This window comes from Equus asinus, chromosome 8 (assembly GCF_041296235.1).
Source record: "Equus asinus isolate D_3611 breed Donkey chromosome 8, EquAss-T2T_v2, whole genome shotgun sequence".
Classification (NCBI taxonomy): domain Eukaryota; kingdom Metazoa; phylum Chordata; class Mammalia; order Perissodactyla; family Equidae; genus Equus; species Equus asinus.
This window is the reverse complement of record NC_091797.1, coordinates 72,260,020-72,282,396: the sequence shown is the minus strand read 5'-3', so window position 1 is coordinate 72,282,396 and position 22,377 is coordinate 72,260,020. Positions and strand designations below refer to the sequence as shown.

The window sequence follows — 22,377 nt, the reverse complement described above, 5'->3', positions numbered from 1 at the left end:
GTGTGCTCGCTCCTGCCCTAGATGTGTGTAGATCCTCTGGGGGCGTCCATTGGAAGAAAGCCGCTTGCGGGTACTAGGCTGCTCGTCGGGGTCGGAGAGTTTTCACCTATTTCCACATCCTCCCGGAGGAAAGTCTGTCCGCCTTCCGATGTATAGTCGCGTGGGTATCTCAGACGTCCTGAGATGCTGTCTGGATATCCTTTGTCAAGCGATAAGTGTCCAAATAGTTGTAGACTCGAAGGGGGAGAAACAAAGAGGACTACTCACGGCGCCATCTTGGATCCACCCCCGGAACTACCTGGTTTTTAAAGGGAGCTTTTGCAATCCCCACTCCTGGGCATACATGCCAGAGAAATGAAAAAACACACAAAACACATCCACACAAAAAAACTTGTACTTCCGTGTTCTAAGCAGCAGCCAAAAGTGGTCAAATAACAACCCGAAGGTCCATCAATGGATGAACAGATGCACAAAACTGTGGTCTGTCCAGACACGGGAATATTATTAGGCAATAAAAAGGAGTGAAGTGCTGACACATGCTACAACACGGATGACCCCTGGGAACATTACGCTGAGTGAAATAAGCAGTCACAAAGGGCCAGGTATGGTGTGATCCCTGGCTTTATAGGAAATGTCCAGAGTAGGCAAATCCGTGGAGACAGAAAGCAGCTTAGGGCTTCCCTGGGGCTGGAGATTGGAGAATCACTGCTCACGGATAGGGGTTTTCCTTTTGGGGTGAAGAAAATGTTTTGAAACCAAATAGAGGTGATGGTAGCACTGGCTATGACATGTGAAAGGGTGACTTGTGTGGTTTCTGAATTATCTCTCAATAAAACTTTTTAATATTTTTTAAGATAAAGCCTCGCTGAGATGTTCAATATATGCATTTGCTTTAGCAAAGTCAACCCACAGTATTTTTAGGGTTATTGCCGTCAGATCGTGTAGTGGCTCAGAGCATGGGGTTCCATGCCCGGCTCCCCTCCCCACCTCCACACTTGTGAGCTCGTGATTCTTGGGCAAGTTATCAAAACTTTCTGCGACTCCGTTTCCTACCCCTGTGGAGTGGGGGAGAATTGAAGTGCTGGCCTCGTCGGGCTGCTGGGAGGAGTGCGAAAATTGGTCCAGGGACAGATGCCTGGAGCAGCGCGCAGGATGCGGCAGACTCACGGCCGTGGTGCGCTGTGAGGTGGCCCAGGTGGGGTTGCTACTTTTACTCCTAATGACAGCGCTGGCTGGTTCAGCTCAGCTCAGCTCAGAGGAGCTGATTTCATGAAGGAAGGAGCTCACCTAGGAGGGCTGTCAGGAGACTGGAGGGTCCAAATACAGTCCTCTGGGCCTCAGCTTCCCCCACTGTGGTCACACCAGCTCTGCCGTGCTGAAGATCAACTGTGGCAATAATCCGCGGGATGGCCTCTGCAAAGGGAGCAGGGACATTCTTACAGATTTATTACGCGCGCCCCCACCCCCCCGAGAAGACACGCTGACATCCTAACCCTCGTACCTGTGAAGGTTGCCTTGTTTGGAAATCGGGTCTTTGTGGATGATCGAGTTAAGATGAGGTCGTTAGGGCGGCCCTGATTCAGTACCACTGGTGTCCCCGTGAGAAGAGGGAAATTTGGGCACAGGCACACACAGGGAGAAAGCCGTGTGATGACAGAGGCAGAGATCCGAGTGATGGGTCTATGAGCCAAGGAACGCCCAGGGCTGCCGCCACCCCCAGAAGCTAGGAAGAGGCAGGAAGGACTCTCCCTACAGGTTCCAGAGGGGGCACAGCCCTGCCAACACCTTGATCTCAGACTTCTGGTCTCCAGAACCGTGAGAGAATAAATTTCTACTGTTGTAAGCTGCCCAGTTTGTGGTACTTCATGACAGCAGCCCTAGAAAACTAGCACAGACGTAAACACAGATGATGATGATGATGAGCCACCATCATCATCATCATTGTTATGAATGCTTGCTGCCTGACACGTCATAGAAGCCCAGTGAACAGGAGCCGGTCTGGTTATTTAGGGTCGTCCTCCGAGACACTGGAGCTGGCTGGTGAGCTCTTCTTGCTCAGCTCCGATGCTCCCTGCCGCACTCTGCTCAGGAATGCTGGACTGAGAAACTTCCTGCTTAGGGGCGTGGACCCTAATTGGTACACTATTCCATTGTGCTAAGATCTCTAGAAGGAAGCACAGAGTGAGGACAAACAGAGATAACAGAAGAGGAAGTGTCATCGAGAACAACCGCCCCATGCATGGACAGACCCGTCCTGTGATTCATGGAGGAGCTCCCTTCTCCTGCTCCCTGGAAGGTTGGAGGAGAGCCTTTCCAGAGGGGAATGTCCTCTTTGCTATCTGCCTGCCTCCCCACCTCCCGGCGCTCACTGCTCCTGGAGAACCCAAAGCGATTGCAAAGAGGAAGCGATGGAGATGTTGGCTTCCATTTCCCCATCAGCTGTGTATTTGCCCCACCCCCGCCCCCGCCCCGGATCTCACCAAGCATTTTTTTAAATCAATTCTACCAAAAAATCCCACAGAGCTCCTGGGGATCGTTTCATTAGGAAATGGGCGAGGAGGAGGCAGTGTGGTCAGAGAGCAGGTCCAATCTGGCCTGCTCCATCAGGCCTGCTGTTCGCAAGCTGCTGGTAACGAGGTTCCCCTTCTCTCCCTGATGAGAGAAACTGTTAGACCGAGCCACGCAGCAGAGCGGGGTGTCTGGGCTCAGCCTGGCTAGGGGGAAAATTACATTAGTGGGTGGAATTTCGAGAGGCCGCCCCTGCGATGCCTGTGTGTGTACATGATGTATTCTTAATCACAGGATTATGTGAGTAGCTGGTTGCACCGAACAAAGTCAGCTTGTTAACCAGACGGCACTTCTCTGGGCTCATCTGCCCTGAAAGTAGAACCCTCCTTTCAAGCACCCTCCCTAATCCGCATGCCCACGGCTGCTGGGCGGCCCATGCCTCGTTCTAAGGAGGATGCCTTGAACTGGGAAAATGAAGCACCTGTCTTGGAGTAATTTTTCTGCTGCTGCAAATTAGGCAGAATTGTCAGTCTCTGCTTTAGCCTTTCTCCCATAAGGACTCAGCTGTCGGCTTTGCTCGGCAGGGGTTCCCACCACCACCGGCCACCGAAAACAGTGGGATTGCTATCATTCCCTGCCATTCCAAAAATGCAGGCTGCCACCTAGCACCTTCAACCGTGGTTACAATACTAGAAGTGTCACATGCCTCTATAGCAAGTGGCCATCTTCATCCACCATCTCAAGTATGCAAAGAAATATCCACATGAGTTAGCCTTAGGTTTGCATGAGTGTAACAGAAAACCATCAAAAATAGTAGCTGAAACATAAAGGAAGTTTCTCTCACATATGTAAGTAAGTCCAGGACCACTCCTTAGTCATCAGAGATTTAGGCTTCTCCCATCTTTCCAGCCCACCATCCTTAGTGAATGGCTTTCATTTCCAAGTTTGTCTCATGGTTCAAGATGGCTGCTAGTGTTCCAGCCATTATATCTGTATTCCAGCCAGCAGGAAGGGAAAGGGGACAAAAAGAAGGTCCCCACTTACTACGTCCAGCTCCCATTAAGCAGATTTCCTAAAGCGTCATGTAATATTTCTGCTTACATTTGGACTAGAACAGTAGTTCTCAAACTTTTAGCAGCACCAGAATCACCTGGAGGCATTGTTAAAACAGAGGTTAGTGGGCTCCACCCCTAGAGTTTCTGACTTAGTAGTTCTGGAGTGGGGCCTAGAATCTGCATTTCTAACACGTTTCCAGGTGATGCTGATGCTGCTGGTCCAGCACACTTGGTGAACCATTGTCCTAGAACTCAGTCATGTCGTCACACCTAAGCTGCAAGGAGACTGAGACGTGTAGTCCCTTAGCTGGGTAAGAGTGCCCACTCCACCCACCAAAACACCGTAGTTTACTGAGGAAAGAGAGAAGGGATATTGAGTGGCAACTCGCTCCTTTTTGCTGTAATGTCTTCAGTTTTTATTTCCTCCAAGCCCAATCAATTTGTTTTTCCAGCCCCTCTGGGATTCGGACGTCTTTGGTGCCGCTGCACAGACACACCAGACAGTGGCCTTCTCGTGCCCCTTTCTAGAGGGGCTGTCCAAAAGCAGGACACTTGTTCCCTCTCAGAATGCGAAGACCGCTTTTTCCGGGAGAGAGGGCTTTCTTCCTGCTCCGGAGGACGTGGAGGGAGCCCCACTCCCCCTCCCGATCTTGGTCCATACTATGAGCCTTCCTCTTCTGGAGTGTCTGGGGAGGCTGTTCGCATGCCATCGTGCTCCCCTGTCCTCCGAAGATCTACACTTGGAACTCGTTTCCTCGCTTGAACGGGAAATGGGGACCGTGAAACCACAGAGGGAGAAATCAAACGTAGATTAACGTCTCAAAATATCGTCCGGCCGACAGACCTGGCATGCGTGGCGGGAAGGAGGTGGAGGGGAGCTGTTTGCTTCAGGAAGAGGGAGGGCCTTTATCACTCCCTGCAAGGTCAGTCCCAGACCCCAAATTCTCCGAGTGATCGGCGCCAGCCCACCCCTCCTCGCTGCACACGGCGGGGTTCAGCCTCCGGCACTGATGCCTGCAGCAAAGTCCCGTCCTGCTGCCCCGGGCGTCCTGCTGTTGGCACCTCCTGATCGAACTGAAAGTTTAATTGAACGACTTCTCCATTGACTTCCAACTGGTGCAAAATTAGTCCCCAAGTCAGTTACAGTTGAACGCCAGCCCTCTTACAGCCGGAAGGCTGTGGTGCTCACCAGGGATTTGGTGAAACCACGCTGAAATTCACGGTCACTGTCCTTGGCCTCTGTGTCCTGGGGTGAAGGACAAGGAGGCTGGTGTTTATGGGTGGCCACCTCTGTGCCAGCCACGGAGCGGGGGGTGTATGGAGAGTCTCTCATCTAATTCCCAGGGCAATCTTCCAGGAATGGGATTATCCCATTTCACAGAGGAGGGAAACAAAGCACAGAGAAGGCAGGACCTGGAGCACCACACAGCAAGGGTGTGGACAGCAAGGATGCGGGTGGCAAGAGGGGCACGGATTTTGTCTCACTGAAGTGACAAGCCTCGCAGCCCTCCAAATGGAGCAGCTGGACTCTTGTCTTGGCTTTTGAAGTTGGACCCTCGACCCCCCAGAGCTTACCACGGGAGCCAGGGCCCCGTCCAGCGTCTCAGACCTCCTCTTCTGACCCTGGCATGCGTTCCTGACCTACCATGCTTCGGCTGAGATGGAGGAAGAAATGGTCCTTAATTTTTCTATTAATATACTTCTCCTACCACACTGAAGTCTGGAAGGGCCAATGGTAGGCGTGGCTTATTAGTCAGGTATTCGTGTTCCCCTTCCTGGAGCCAAAAGCTTGCTCAGGGAACCAAATGCTGTCACAACATGAAATAATCACTATGGTAAACTATTAACCACTCATAATATTAGCCCCAATTCAGGTCTCCCTTCCTATTTATAACACGAGTCCTCTGCTTTAGGGTGATGCTTCTCATGGGCCCACAGCCACCAGGTCTCCCACAGGCTGTGCAAATTCTCACGATGCAAATCTGTGCAAGTCCAGCAAAGGGTGCAGGCTCTCATGCAGGCCGTGACACCTATGCTGAAGTCCCACTCGAAACACAGCGCATCAGAGGAGACAACAACTGAAGAAGAGAAAAGCTGTAAGGACAATGACAGGAGTTAGCATCCACAAGGATGCTGACACCATCGGCTTTACAACAGAGAATGACTTGAACACCAAAGGACTAGGAGAGGCCCTCGGGGGACGAACTGAGAGCCCCGTAATTTGGGGAAATGATTTTCTTGTCAAGCCATCAGCAGAGTTCTTTGCGGGGACACATTCGGTCTCTATCGCATGTTCTTTTTCTTTTTTTTTTAAGGCCTTGACAAATGCAAAAATCACTCTTGGCTGATGAATCCATGTAGAAGCAGCCCACAGGCAGGGTTTGAGTCTTCCTCATCAGTCTGCAGAAGTCGAATTTGCCATGAAAGTATCCGTGAGGCTGCCTCAGACACAGCTCTTCCCCAAAGAAGTTTAAATCAGTTCACTAAACTTTTAAAAGTTCCTTCTAAGCTGAAGCACATGGTTACAATCTCCATCCCCAGCGTTGACAATGAACCAGTAAATCGTAGACAGCCCTATTACTGAATCTAAGCTTCCCTCAGCGGGACAATATGGAAGTCTCAGTCTTCGGTCAGCTCCCCAGTCCTCAGAGGGGACCCCAGCACAACACCTGGGCTCTATCTGCACCTGAGAATATGGGAGGGGGGTTCCCCTCAATTGCTCCTCCCTCAAAGCCAGATGGGGGAGCCCATGGATTTGGGAGGAGCCGATGCGTGGTACATCCTTCATGCAGTGGACTGCTTCACTGGCCACAGGTGGAAAGAGGGAAGCCTGGATTTAAGAGTTACTGGATGTCAGCTTCTTTCAGGAGTTGAGTCTGGGGATGAGAAGGTGGGTGCTGGATGTGCCCTTGCAGGAGGTCCTGCAGGGTCTCCACTGGGGTCGGAGCTGACTGGTCTCAACCGGCACAGATCCAAAGCCTCTTAAAATGGACCCACCGAGAAAGGGGCCCAGCTCTTCGCAGTGAAGTATGAAAAGGGCTGATTTCTGTCCTCTGTAGGATGCCCACCTCATGGCTCGTGGTTCCTGGACACTCTGTGGAGTCACTTTCCCAGCACATAGTTTAAAAATGGGGCTGAGCTGCTTCAAGGAAGAGAGAGGCTTGCCACACCCCATGCATCCCTGCGCCCCTGGCAGCGTGGACCGGCCCCGCCAGCCTTGGAGCACGTCAGCGCTCCGCAGCCCTCCCTTTCCCGCACGGCGACCGCGAGCCCCGCACGCCTGCTGTGTTCACGGGGAAGTAAGTGGGATCCTACCCACCAAATTAGCTCAGATCAAAGAGGCACATAATATCGACTCTTATCAGCTTGGGGTCCACCGGAGAAACAGAACAGGGAGTAAGATAGATAGATAGAAAGAAACACAGACATCTACCTAGATATATATACCTATATAATCATGTATCTGTATCTATAGATCTCTATATCCATATATCTCTGTCTATCTATATAGATCTATATATATCCATAGATCTATTATTCATCTATCTCTCTATATACAGATCTCTATATATGTATATCTATCTATCTACCTAGAGAGAGAGAGAGATCCATGTCTGGCTCTCTGGTGCACAAACTGAAGCTAGTTCACAGGCAGAATTTCTTCCTCAGGGAAGCCTCAAATTTGCTTCTAAAGGCCTTTCAACTGATAAAACCAGGCCCACCCAGATTACCTAGAATCGTCTGCTTTACTTAATGTTGAGTGACTATGAGCATTAATTACATCTACCAAATACCGTTACAGTAACACCTAGATTACTGTTGACTGAATACTCGGGGATGGGTGCCCGGCCAAGTTGACACGTCATCTCAAAAGTGTTGGCAGGAATTTCAGGAGGAGGCGGTCGCGGGCTGCTTCTCAGAGTTTAGATGAGAGCACGGCCATAAGAGCACTGTGGCGGGATCCACGAAGACGTGCGGGCCACTCGTCCCAGCGACTGCCCTGCTACTGTTAGGTGCTAAAGGACCTCAGGTACACACAGGAGGAGAGAGAGAATTGTTTGTAATGGCGAAGAGCTGGGCACATTCTCAACTTCTGTCAGTCGGGGAATGGGGATGTGAAATGTGGGAAAGACCTCTGATGGAATTCCAGTCTCTCCTTAAGACGAATGAGCTAGATCAGTGTGTAGATAGAGGTCTCACATGGATGTGGTCCTACACGGCACATGCACAGGGATGCATCATGGAAACACAATGGCTGGCGAAAAAAGACAAGTTGGTGATATATTGATAGATGGGATGCATCGTATGACTGATAGATCATATAAAAGATGCTATATTGGGGTAAGCTATATAAAACATATGTTTGTATAAAATAAAAAAGGAAGGAACAATGTGATTTTTTTCTTTACATATACAGGAATATGTGATAAAAGTGTAAAATCGCAAACTACAAAGATAGATATCAGATTCCTGAGAGTTGATGCCTCTGGGGATGGAAATTGAGGAACGGAGTTTGAGAAAATGACAACAGAGATTTCAAAGTTATCAGCCATGTTTTTTCCCTTTTATAAAAGAAAAAAATCTGAAATGGATACAAAAAGTGCTAACACTGTCATTCCGGGTTTTATGTGTTGGGATACCTGCTATACGCTTGTCTTATTTTAATTTTATTTTCTATCCCTCCCCATCCACAGCCCCGAAAGAGAAGAGAGAGATTCGAGTGGCAGTGTTGGCTGCCCTCCATCTACTGTTTGCCTAACACCAGACACTTCACATTTATGCTAAAGAGCTGCCCTTTCAGTCAGCAGGGACTTTGTTCCAAGCCCTGACAGCCAATTCATAAACATTATCTGATTTAATCTTCCCAACAACCCTAATTATTCCCCAAGTTCACAGCTGAGGAAACAAATGCTTGGAGAATTTAAATAATGGCAAGAAAAGGGCCGGGCCAGCATCCAAGGCAGGTCTGTCCCGAGTCCTCGCTCTTGACCTGCAGAGCAGGAGGAGGGAGTGGTGTTAAGGCCACGTGTCCCAGCCCTGCGGGTCCACGTTGGAACCTGGCGAGGCCACCTATGGGCTGTGTACCGTGGACAAGTCACCTAGGCAGCTCTGGGCCTCAGTTCCCCCATCTGTAGACTGGCGACAGTAGACTGGTTGTAGACGTGAGAGCATTTAGCAACCCCTGCCACATAGCCAAGCTCCTCCACGTGGCCTGTTGTTTTGATTCTTAACTACTCCCTCTGAGTGACTCCCAGGCACACAGGCGTTGAGAGAGGCATCTCCTGCTCTCTGGAACAGTTTAGATTAAGCCCACCTTGTCCTCAGACCCTCATGAGACTTGAACCCCCAACCTTGGTTCAGTGGGCCAGCCCTCTGGCCTCTGAGCTGTAGACGTGTTTGCTCTGAGTCCTGTTTCTTTGAGGAGGAAACTGAGGCTGCATGTATGGGTTGGCTTGTCTGAGGCCACACCGCCAGCCAGGAGGCGGAGCCAGGCCTGAGCCCGGCTGTGGCCCCTCTGTGGCACCAGCCCCTCTCCCACACCCTTTTCTTTCTCTCTTTTCTTTTTTATTGAGCTGTAATTCATATGCCATAAAATGTGCCGTTTTAAAGTCTATAACTGAATGGTTCTTAGTATATTTACAAGCTTGTGCAACCGACACCGCTGGCTAATTCCAGAACATTTCCGTCACCCTAAAAATAAAACTCAGACCGTTTGAGCAGTCACTCCCTTTCCCCCTCTCCCACAGCCTCTGGCAACCACCACTCTGCTGTCTGTCTCTGTGGATGTGCGTGTTCTGGACGTTTCGTATGAATGGAGCCATACACATGTGGCCTTTTGTGTCTCGGTCCTTTCACTCAGCTTAGTGCTTTCAAGGGTCATCCACATGGTAGCGTGTGTCCGGCTTCATTCCTTTTCATGGCTGAGTAATCTTCCATTGTCTGGATGTGACACATTCCCACACTCCTCTTCCCTTCTTGAGAACCCCCAGGGGCACACGTGGTGGTTTCACACCCACCCCTGGGATAAATGCCCCGCCCCTTGGCCAGTCAGACGTGTCTGACGTGTTTTTAGTCAGTTCACGTCCCTCAGTCTTTTGAACGCTCTAGAAGTAATTCAGTGTTCTTTATTTAAAAACTAAAAATGCAACTTGTAAAAATACAGAAAATGGCCAACCAGTTTCCATTTACAAGGGCAATTCAAACAACAAAGGGTGTTTTCTCCAAAACCTCGGGCTTTTTCCAAACTGGAAATGACAGTGATTTTCAGTACCTTACTGTATTGGTTCTTTTCAGCAAAACAGAACCGTTCTCTGGTTTATTACAGAAGGGGGTGGAGGAGGAGAAAAAACAGTAAATGCAGAGAAAAACCATTTAATAACACAAAAAGCAAGTAACAGTCGTGTTCTGTGAGGGTCTGAAACAGCGTTGGTGGGGAGTTCTAACCTACGAGGAGCCACGGGGCCCCGCACCCTGTGTGCTGTCAGAGCGCCACAGCCGCGACACTGAGCTCAGAGGGCCGCGGAGGGCAGCCTGCGGTCCAGGCCTCCTCCAGAGCCGCGCCGGTGCAGACAAAGGCGGCAGCACCCGCTCCCACCCGCCCACAAGATGTGTTCTTCCAGGTCTGGCTGGGGTTTGGGTTGGTTTCAGAAAACGATACAGTTTTATGCATTTAAGTAGTATGTTAGGCATGTCACTGTGAATTACCCTCGACAGAACAGGGGTTTGAGAAGAGCAACCAACTACTTCTAACTCTGTGCCTGCTATGTCAGCATCACACGTACGTGCACACACATGCACACACACACAGGCACTTGTGCACTTGCACACACGCACACACGCCTTTTTACCTCTCCACGAAAGCTTTCCTCCATCCCATCCCACCACGTTCTCTGAGTCCTGGGGCAGGACAAACGGCCTCTCCAGCCAGACCCGGCCAGTGCACCCGGTCCAGTGGGTTCCGCCCTGTTCTCCTGCTGCTGCGATGTTTGCTATCATTTTCTGTGATCCTGTTACTATGCCCATAATTTGGAGAAGGTAAGAAAGTTCAATCCGACCTGGAAAATGCCCATTCACGGGGTCAGAGGTTGGTGCAGGAGGTTTTCCTTCCGACCTCTTGAGGGCACCACGCACCTAAGAAAGGCAGCCACGGGGTCTCCCTCAGTGACTGGATCCCGGTCCCCTGACCCAGACCCCCAGGGGTCTGTCCTCCCTTCTCCTCCCCTGAAGCTCCAGACTCACGACCTCCAGGACCCTGGAGCATACTATCCTCCAGCCACAGGAGGAGGGGCCGCCTCTCACAGCATCCCTTCCCCGTGGTTCATGCCTGCAGAATCTGCCCTTTTCTCCATGGTACCACAGACCCCTTCTCAGGTCACCATAAAGGATGTCTGCCTGCCCCCTTCCCAACTTCATGTCCAGGGTTATGTTAAAATACTCTCTTAGTGGGGCTGGCCCCATGGCCGAGTGGTTAAGTTCGCGCGCTCTGCTGCCGGCGGCCCAGTGTTTCGTTGGTTCAAATCCTGGGCGCGGACATGGCACTGCTCATCAGACCACGCTGAGGCGGCGTCACACATGCCACAACTAAGAATATACAACTATGTACCGGGGGGCTTTTGGGAGAAAAAGGAAAAAAATAAAATCTTTACAAAAAAAAGTACTCTCTTAGTCTTCTAGGACTGCCGTAACAAAACGCCACAGGCTGGGGGCTTAGCCAACGGAACTTGAATTCTCATGGTTCTGGAGTCTGAAGTCCAAGAGGAAGGAGCCAGCAGGCTGGGTTTCTGCCCCTTGGCTTGCCGATGCTGCATCCCTGGCGTCTCATCCTCTTCATCCAAGGACGCCAGTCCCGTTGGAGTGGGGCCCCACTGGTATGACCCCGTTTAACTTCAATTGCCTCTTTATAGGCCCTGTCTCCAAATACAGTCAGCCTGGGGGTAAGGGCTTCAACATACGAATTCTGGAAAAGTATCACTGGGTCCACAGCAAACGCTTGCTTCCTGACCTCAGGAAATTTCAAGTCTAAATTGGAGAGCTAAAACGAGCATCCAGTTCATCAAGGAATGGCATGAAAAATTACCAAAATGACCTTAAATACTTGCTAAGCAATTATAGGAATACTGTGTACCTGAAACAAAAATGTTCAAAATTCAACTTATTGCCATAGCTTCTTCCTCCTCTTGTTTCAGTAAATGGCATCATCCTTGACTTCATTCTCCCTCTGTATCAGACAGGATAAGCTAGGATATGCTGTAGTAACAAACAACCACAGTTTCTCAGGAGTGTATTTTCACTTCTTGCTCAGGCTTTATAACCTTGTGTGTGTGTGTTGGTGTGTGTGTTGAGAACACTTGAGATCTACTCTCAGCAGATTTCAAATATTCCATCCATTAATATCAACCACAGTCACCGTGCTGCGCATTAGGTCTCTAGAACGTATTCATCCTATTCATGAACGTCTCACCAACATCTCCCCTTTTTCCCCCACCCCCAGCCCCTGACAACAACCAATCTATTCTCTGCTTCTTTGAGTATGACTTGTTTTTAGATTCCACATATAAGTGAGATCATGCACTATTTGTCTTATTGGCTTATTTCATTTAACATAATGTCCTCCAGATTCATCCATGTTGCAGAAAATGGCAAGATTTCCTGGTTGTTTAATGCTGAATAATATCCCATTGTGTATCTAGACCACATCGTCTTTATCCGTTCATCCATCGACAGACACAGGTTGTTACCATACCTTGGCCACCTTGAATAATGCTGCCATGAACATGGGGGCACAGAGAACTCTTCAAGATAGTGACTTCTTCTTCTTTAGACATATTCCCAGAAGTGGGATTATTGGTTCCTATGGTATTTCTATTTTTAATTTTTTGAGGAACCTTCACACTGTTTTCCCTAATGGCTGAACCAATTTATATTCCTGCCAACAGTGCACAAGGATTCCCTTTTTCCTGCATCCTCACCAACATTTGTCATCTTTTGATTTTTTGATAACAGCCACCCGAACAGGTGTGAGGTGGTATCTCATTGTGGTTTTGATTTGCATTTCCCTGATGATTAGTGATGCTGAGCATTTCCTCACGTGCCTGTTGCCCATTTGGATGGCTTCTTTTGAAAAATGTCTATTCAGATCCCTTGCCCCTTTTTGAATCGATTGTTTGGTTTTTAGCTATTGAGTCGCAGGAGGGAAAGACATGGTCTTGAGCCATGGAGAATAGAAGCCTGGAGCTGGGGGTCAACTATATGGACACAGCTTACCTATTAATGAAGCCAAACAGAGGACAAGAACATCCAGAGGTGTAGAGACATGGAAATCAACTGCAACCTGTTCTGAGGACCAGGGTCTGGCAATATCTGAGGCTGGAATCTCCCACTGGATACTGGAGTTATACAAGGCAATAAGCCCCTTTTTGCTCAGACCAACTTGAGTTCGATTTTTGCCCCCAGTTAATGAAAGAGTCCTGATGAACACAACATTGTGATTGCCTGCTTGTTGGTGTCTCCCCTGCCATCCTGTCCATCTGTGTGAGCAGGGACTCGTCACTCTGGTTCACTCCTTTATATCCCAGTGACAAGAATATGCAAGGTGCGCAGCAAGTACTCATTAAGTGGCTGCTGAATCTTCATGGATGTCTAGGATTTGACAGCTGGAAAAATAGTTAGAGATTATGTGGCCCAACTCCTAAATTGTAAAATGAAGAAATGAAGATTCCAAAGGAGAAGAGATGTGGTCGAGGTTATACAGAAGGCAAAGCACAGAGCAGGGTCCAGTATGCCAGACTCCCAGTGCCCACCAAGTAATAAACACGCACCAGAACTATTGACCAGGAAAGTCATCTTTTAATGCAGGGAACTTCCCCATGTGTCTCAGCCAGTTTATCCTGGAGTCCAACGCTTCCTTCATCCATTTGGTATTTCTGCAACTGTTAGTTCTCTGCTCCTGAAATTGATATTCGTCAGTGAAAAAACTCTCATGTCCAGCCAACGTTAATCTTGATGTAATCCAGTTTAGGGACAGGAAGGGTTAGGTACAGAAGGATGTGTGTGCACATGTGAGAAACTGCAAAGACCATTCAAAAGCTGATCCCAATTAATCCACGGGGGGCTATTCCGCTTTAATGAAGCCATTAGCCAAAGACCATTCTGAGAGAGAAAATGCAAAGACTGAACTCTGAGCACATTACCTGTAATGAACCTGAAAATGGACTTGGGGAATTTCTGCGGTATTCTTAGCACCTGTAATAGGCAATGTGCGAGCTGCCCACATTGCAGCGCCAGCTCCATGAATCCTGTGGACCCCAGAGAAGACACGGTGCAGGGTTATTTAACGGCTGGCTGGTGGGCACGAGCATGAGAGCGAGGCTGGCACTCCCCTAATGACGGACGACTCTTCCAACTGCGCTCGTGTTTAATGCAGAAGGTCATTTCTGTGTCAGTTGCTTCCCTGGAGGAAAAAAAACAAGGAAATCTCTTTCCTTGCATCTCCTGCTTCAAAGTGGAGCATGTTTCTGGAGAGGGACTTTTGGAGAAATTGGCCCAAAGGTAAAAAGTGCTAATAGTTGTCCCAAAGCCATAGACACTTTTCCATCTTCATCTGGCCATAAAGAGAAGGAGGACAAAGTGCAGGCAGGTGGTGGCCTACAGACTCAAAAGAGAACATATTTTCTTCATCACTTTGCAAATCACGACATGTAGGAGAGACATGGTGCAGATCATTTAGCGTGACGTCTACAGAAAGAGGATAAACAAGTCCCCATAGCTGCGATGGAATGGGCTGCCATGGGGCAACAGACGAAGACAGTTGGTTTGCTGAAAAGTCTGCATAAAAAAGTGAAGGCCCAGTGGCCTGGTGTCCATTGCCAAGGTGTACAGGTCACGGGCATTTGGGGATAAGAAGTCCCTGACTCGTTGGTCTTGTGGTGGACATCTGTGGTTGCTGTTGTTTGCCTGACAGTACTCTCTCCATTCTATCCTCTTCTGATAACATCGTCTTGATTTTTCTAAGCCACCTTTTCCCTGTTGGAATCAGTCTTGGAAGGCGTGTCAGTTAAAGGGGCCCCATTCTCCCCTGGATCAGAGATGGGCATTTAACCCAAACGAAACCAATCAGACTCCTTGCAGAGGATTTAAATCTTAAGCAAAGTGACTCACAGATAGAAACCATGGAAACCATTCATTCCACTTCATCCTGGGGCGACCACCCATTCTTTCCTCTTTTCAATATCCTGGAGGCTGATTAGGGTCCTGCCTGTCCAAAGCCTTCTTCAGCTTTGCCTTTGATTATGTGAGCAGACCAGGGTCTGTCCAATAAGAACCTGCATTTCCTGTTGCTGCTCTAACAGATTAATGCAAATTTATTATAGCACAATTCTGGAAGCCACAAGTCAGAAATGAGCCTTATGGAGCTAAAATTAGGTGTCCCTGGGGCCATAGTCCTTTTGGAGGCTCTGGGAAAAAACTATTCCTTTTCCATATTCTAGAGGCCACCCATATCTCCTGGCTCATGGTCCTATCACTGTGACCTCTGCCTCCATCGCTGCATCTCCTCTTCCTCTGACCCGCACAGCTGCCTCTTATGAGGACTGTCATGATGACATTGGAGCCACCCCAGATAATCCAGGATAATCTTCCCATCTCAAGATCCTTAACTTAATGACAACTGCAAAGCCCCTTTTACCATGTAAGTTAACAGATTCCCAGAGTCCGGAGAATAGAATATGGGCATCTTGAGAGGGAGGTGCCTCATTCAACCCCCCACAGTACCCTCTTGGTCACACCAGCCAGACTTAATTTCTGTTGCTTACAACCCAAATCTCACTGATGTGTAACTTCTCCTTGGTCTTTGAAATTGAGAAAAACAATAAATAATTTTTTATTGTTGTTGGAAGTTAGGAAGACTATCATAAATAAACTAAAAGTAAATTGTTAAATGTGCTTGGGAAATTGTTCCAAAGAATGGTCCTTTTGCAAGGTAAGTGCTACGGTGTCTTGTCTAAACGAGGACAGACTGGCACACACCTTGGAAGGTTTCCCCTGGTATCCGACAGGACTGAAAAGCCCGCTTGACCCGGGTATGTCTGGTTCTTTTGGCAGGACACTGCGATTCTGAACACCGCCATACTCACCGGAAAGACAGTAGCCATGCCCATCAAGGTGGTCTCTGTGGAGGAGAACGGTGTCGTGACGGATATCTCGGAGGCAGTGGAGTGCAAGTCCACAGACGAGGATGTCATCAAAGTAAGTGACTCCATTAACCAGCTGGGCTCAGCTGATGGGAACCCCATTTGGGCTTCCCGTTCACTCAGAAAGTTGAGCCCAGTGAAGCGACAGGTTCAACTGTTGGTTTATGTGAACCACGTTTCCAGTCGATTCACTGACCTTTCCATTTCTGCCTCTTTATTTTGGCATTGTGCCAACCTAGTTGTCATCAAGTAGGTGTTGGACCAGGCAGGTGATTTAAATGAGTGACGTGGTAAGTCAGACATGTCCTGTTCTAGAAGGGCAGCCTGTGTTCAGCTGCAGCCAGCTGTGGCCATGAGGAAAGGAGAGTACAGGGTCGCTGTCTCTTCAAGAGGAGCTGCAAACCTCGATTTTATGTAAAAGTCACCTTGTTCGTCAGTGTTGGCAAGCAATTACAATTTTTAAAAATAGGCAAAACATGGGGCTGGCCCTGTGGCCGAGTGGTTAAGTTCGCGCGCTCCGCTGCAGGCGGCCCAGTGTTTCGTTGGTTCGAATCCTGGGCGCAGACACGGCACTGCTCATCAAACCACGCTGAGGCAGCGTCCCACATGCCACAACTAGGAGGACCCACAACGAAGAATATACAACTATGTACTGGGGGCTTTGGGGAGAAAAAGGAAAAAAATAAAATCTTTAAAAAAAAAAAATAGGCAAAACATAAAATACATCTGCAGCGGTGGTCTGGCTCCCGGCACAGCTGTTGAGACAACTGCTCTCCAGGGCAAGCTGTGAACTGCGGGCCAATTCCAGCCCCTCGCCTTTGTAAATAAAGTTTTATTGGGACAGGACCTCTCATGTTCATGTCCATCTTGTCTGTGGCAGCGTCTGCGCAGCGGGAGAGTGCCGCAGTTGTGACAGGGACCACATGGCCCGCAGGCCTCAAATGTTTACTGTTTTGCTGCTAGAGGAAAAGTTTGCCTCACTAAACCCCTGCTCCGGAGTCTACATTTCTCCAGAGAAGGACCCTGACTGCTGGCCTTTCCCACCAACATTGGCCGTGGTCATGCACCACCATTCGTGGCGAAGAAGACAGTGTGGGGCTTTTCCAAGCCAGAAATTGAGCATTTGGTCTTTCTCTGTATTTTTGTAATCCCCAGAAACACACCCAGAAAAAAACGTAGAGATCCAAAAGAAAGCACCCAGATAATGTTTTTTTCCCTTCAAAGAGAGTCTGACAGACAGCACCAGTCTTTTCTCTAGGGTTGAAAACTCCATATGTGAGTAGAAGAGAACCTTACAAACTGTTGAGGGGGCAGATTGGGCTGGAAAACCCTTCTCTGCAAACCCCACCGCCAGCACAGACAAGTGGGAGTCCAGCTCTGCAGACTGCCCACTCGCTTGGTGACACCATCAGAGGGCGATGTCCACATGGTCTGTTATCACGGCAACCTTTCAGTAGGTGGCGGGAAAGCGCTCCAACAACATGGGTACCTCACCGCGCATTTTCTGACTGTTGGAGGCAGTGTCTCAAGGACCGGATGCCTTTTCCTCATTCACCCAAAGTGATTCGTGGGCTAATGGTGGCCCTGAACCCAAAGAGTTTTACAGAAACCCAGAAAGTCTGTGGGAGGAGGACGAAGGGAGGTGAAGTTCTAAACCACACTGTCCAGTAGAAATACAATATGGAATTTAAAGTTCTGTAATAGTCACATTCAAAAGAGTAAAAATCAACAAGTTAATCTAATTTTTAAAATGCATGTATTTAACCAATTATGTTAAAAATATTATTGGGCCAACCCCGTGGTGTAGTGGTTAAAGTTTGCCCGCTTCACGTCAGTGGCCAGGGTTCACAGGTTTGGGTCTCAGGCACAGACCTACACACCATTGCTCATCAGGCCATGCTGTGGCAGCATCCCACATACAAAATAGAGGAAGACTGGCACAGATGTTAGCTCAGGGACAATCTTCCTCAAGAAAAAAGTATATATAATTTATCATTTCAACATGTAATCAATATAAAAATGATTAATGCAATATTTCCTATTTCTCTGGCACTCATCTTTCGAATCCAGTGTGTGTCTTACACATAGGCCCACCTCAAGTGCAGCCACATTTCTGTGCTTCGTGGCCATATGTGGCGAGTGGCTGCTGGATTGTACAGCAAAGATCTAATCTCTAAGGCAGGATTTTGCAACCTCGGCGCTATTGACATTTTGTGCCAGAGAATTCTTTGTTCTGGGGGCTGTCTTATGCATTGCAGAATGTTTAGAAGCGTCCCTGGCTTCTACCCAATAGATGCCTATAGCATTCCCTGAGTTGTGAAATGTCTCCGGACATTCGTGTGTCTCCTGGTAGATAAGTCACCCCTGCCAAGAACCACTGCTCTGAGGAAACCCTGCTCTGTTTCTGGCTGGACAGTCGCCCCACTTTCTTGTGGCTGAAATGTAACTTTGGCCAGGATGGGGAGGGGCGGGGGAGGCACTGGGCTTGGATCTGGAGCCTCCCCTCCCTCTGGCCACGCTCGCATTCCAGGTCCTGGCCAATCCCTGGCCTTAGTTACTGATTTGCAATTCCCCTAAGAGCCAGGACCCTTGATAAATGTGACCCTTTGAAAGGACACCCCCAGCCCTGATGACTTTTCTAGGTAGGTAAGAAGTCCATCGTTTAGCATCCAAAAACCCAGAACCAAATTTCACCACAGTTGTACACATACCTGCCCTAGCTGCTCTTAAATGAGTTTGACACGGAGCCCATTGCTAGTATTTCCAGGAATATAGTCAGTATCTTTTGGGAAATAAACGTATTCAAACTAAAAATTGCCTCCTGAAATGAATTCAGAGTTGATACCCCCGGGTGTTGACAAAGCAACGTGAAGCCTTGAGTCAGCAGAACCAGAGGAGGATGTCTGAGCAGCAGGCTGGGCATAGCTGAACTCGGTCCCCAGGACCCAGCCTCAGCCTGTGGTCTGGGGTCTGAGGACATCCATGATGCTTGCAGAGACGGTCTGGTCCAGCTCGCTGTGCCATGGAGGAAGAAAGGGAGAGGGAACTGACATGGACCGAGTGCCTGCTCTGCAGCAGGCACATGAGGGTTTGGATTTAGCCAGACCCGGGTTCTGTAAAGAACTCTTGAAGACGCTGACATTTGTGCAGGCTGACAAATGTCAACCCGTCACAGTTTGCTGGCAGAAGACACGAGACTCCTGGTTCGGAGACAAAGGGCAACAGAGTATCTGCATCTTCCTGATTGGAACGGAGCTCCAGTTCCCACAGGATTATGCCAAGGGACCCAGGGACACTTGCAGGTGTGGTGGGTTGTGACCAAGAGAAGAACCCTGGGCTTCAGGAAGCCAAGTCTTTTATAATGGGCAGTGCTGTGAGCTGAATGCTTGTGTTTCCCAAAAATTCATACGTTGAAGCCTTAACCCCACCCCCGTGAGGGTATTAGGAGGTGGGGCCTTTGGGAAGTGATTAGGTTTAGGTGAGGTCACGAGGCTGGCATCCCCCTGATGAGATTAGTGTCCTTATAAAAAGAGGAAGAGACTAGAGCTTGCTCTCTCCACCATGAGACAACACAGCACGAAGGTGACTTTCACCAGGACTCAGCCCAGCCGGCACCTTGATCATCGGAAGTCCAGCCTCCAGAACTGTGACAAATAAATCCCTGCTGTTTAAGCCTCCCCGTCGATGGCATTTTGTTATGGCAGCCCCAGCCTGCTTGTCCTTCTTCCCAAACAGAGACAGTCTCTCTGTTATACTGGACGTAAGTATGCCTGCCCTTTGCTCCAGAAGGGACACTCTCTCTGTCCTCCAGGCTGTTCACTGTATAAAAGTCCTTGAGAAGACCATTCAGACAATGGTAGTCCAGGCTCTGCTTGTAAGATGTGCAGAAATGCAGGAGTAACAGGAGAGTTTCTTCCAAAAAGCTCTTCTTGGCTTTGCCATTTGCAAGCTTTGCAGTCTTGGGCAATTCCCCTATTCCTTCCGGTCCTAGTCTCCTCCTTAGCAAAGTGGGGAAAGTCACGGAGACCTGCTTCAAAAGGTCCCTGTGAGCATTTGTGAGTTTTATTAATCAAGTAAAGAACTTGACCTAGCAGCCAAAACATGGACAGGACTTAGCTCTGCGGCAGCCCCGGCCAGCTCAGGTCCCCTTGACAGCCCTTAGGTACTCAGTGTTAACAACCTGTGCGATCTCCTTCTGTGCCTTTCTCATGCTCATATGATCGCAAACACACATACACATAGACACGTGTGTGTATATATATATATATATATTAAACACACATATAAGGGTTTTTCTGCCACGGTTTGTCTTGCAAAAATGGGTCATATTATTTACCCATTTCTACCTTTTCCCTTTTCCCAGCTTGCAATGCCTCGTGAATACCCATGACTGGTGGGCATTTGGGACATGAAACCAGGCCAGTGTCCAGTGTGAAAGAAACACAAGCACTGAGGAGCCTGGTCTGCAGAGTTTCATGTTTAGGTTAATAGGAGTCATAAGGTTTGAGTGGGAGAGGCCCGTGGACATCGGCAGCTGTGTTGACTTATGTTGACTTACATTTAGGAGACGAGACAGCAGCAGAACCCATAAGGGCAGTGATTTGCTCAACAAAAGCCCCAGGAACAGGAACAGGAGAGAAAATACGTGTCACGGAGAAGCACATCCAACATCCAAGTAACCATCCTAGCGTGTCTACTAAGCACATCTGTCCACACGTCAACACCTTGGAATAAAGATGTGTCTTGCAGTCGATGACACGGCGTAGATTAATTGGCAGAGGTTTCCTTACTTGTGGTCCACGAACTAATGGTGTCTTTGATTCGACACCATGCCCTCAATGTTTTCACAAATCACATGATGATTCATTCAGAAAAGATGCTGGCCATCTTTGAGGTACCATTCTGGTGCTGGGATCTCAGCAGTAAATAAAACAGAGGCCCCTGCCTCCGGGGAGGCTGGTATCCTGGTGATGGAGGGAGACTGACAGACAAACACGTAACAACACTGCAGGTGGTGGTGAAGGCTGAAAAGCAAACGCACAGATGCTGTGCCGGGGGTGGCCTGGAGGTGAGGGCCGACTGGATGGGCTGGTCTTGGAGAAAGGGACATTTGGGCCAGTTAGCAGGAGTAATAACGACTGTCAATGCCTGGCGCTGACTGTGTACCCTCATTTGCACAGTGCCCTCTGCACACCCCGCATCCTAATGGGATTGACATAGGACACCCCACCCTGTGCATCCTGGTGGCCCCCACCCTGGTCCACAGGCCTGCATGTGCTTTCCTCGGGAGCTCCTGGGGCCCCACGGGCTAGGCACCACCCACAACAGGGTGAGGATGCTGAGATTTAAAACATCACAAGAAACAGTTCATTGCTTGAATTTCCAGGGCAGCCTGTCTGACCTCCAGGGTCCATTTCCAGCTACTGGACCCCAGGGCAGAGCTAAAAGTAATGCGTATGGGCAACCAGCAGGCCTGGCTTTCTCCAATGACAGGAGGAGCCTGCATCAGTGCCAATACATGGAGGGCAGTTTTTCTTGGGCAAAGTCCTTATTTGTTCCCTGTGCTCTGGCTCCCGTCAGCAGGAAACTTCCTCCCTACTGAATTTGCTATTGGTTCCACAGGCTCTGAGTCCTTGAGAGAGATAAGCTCTTTAACAGTTTTTAAAGAGCCTCTGAGATTGATTACTGCCATGGGTGACCCCCCTTGCCCAGCAGGAAAATGGGCAGACTGGCTCCCAAGGTGGGAGGAGAGCTCCCCATCGCTGCTGCTCATACCCGAGGGGCTGGAAGAAACGCTGGCAGGTCTTTATCCGCAGGAGCTCTTTGGTTCTGAGAATGAAAGGAAACCAAGGAGAGTGAAGCCACCTCAGACCCCCGGGATGCAGGAGTCCTGGGCGCCCGCGCTGAGGACACTCCCAGCCACGCCCGCTTAGGGTGGGGTCTCCACTGCAAAGCGAGCAAGTTCCTTCGAGAGAGGGCCTTCTCCCGCCAGAATCCCTCCCGCTGGGATTCAAAGGGCAGTTACCGCAGCGTGAGAGCTTGCACCTGCCACTGATGGGGTCTTTCTGGGGCCCCAGCCCTTTCATCTGCAAAATGGGGACATACTCATCCCGACCTCCTGGGACTGTTGCGAGTGTTAACACACTAATACACGGAAAGCGTGTAGGACAACAGGGTCCTGTCGGATCCTCTTATTACCAGGTAGACCTAGAGCAGGCTCTCTCCGTGGGTGACCGTACCCCGCCGGGGGACACTTGGCAATGTGCGGAGACATTTTTGGTTGACACAACTCAGAGAAGGTGCTCCTAAAGAGTCCAGAGAGGCTGCTAATAATCTTACAACTCCCAGGACAGCCTGATAGCAAAGAATTATCCGGCCCCAAATGTCACTAGCGCTGAGGCTGAGAAATGTGGGCAGGGCCAGGTTGCCTAGGGCCTTGGAGTCTAGGGTGAGAATTTTGTTTTACTCTAAGAGTAATAAGATACTACAGGATATTCTGATGTGGACTTTAAGGAGATCACTCCGGGCAAGTCTGAGATGGATACTATTATAAGTCTTGTTTTATAGATAAGGAAACTGACGTCCAGAGAGGTTGAGTGATTTGCCCAAGGTGGCACAGCCAAGAT

General features: G+C 49.2%; 1 protein-coding gene across 2 annotated transcripts in view; it reads left to right on the top strand.

Moving 5' to 3' along the window:
* Window positions 1-22,377, top strand: part of TMEM132C (transmembrane protein 132C) — a 355,227-nt gene that overhangs the window by 313,192 nt on the left and 19,658 nt on the right. For both annotated transcript variants that reach the window (XM_070515846.1, XM_070515847.1), the window contains exon 5: window positions 15,663-15,806. In XM_070515846.1, coding sequence (XP_070371947.1) covers window positions 15,663-15,806 — 144 coding nt within the window. The remainder of the gene's footprint in view (window positions 1-15,662; window positions 15,807-22,377) is intronic.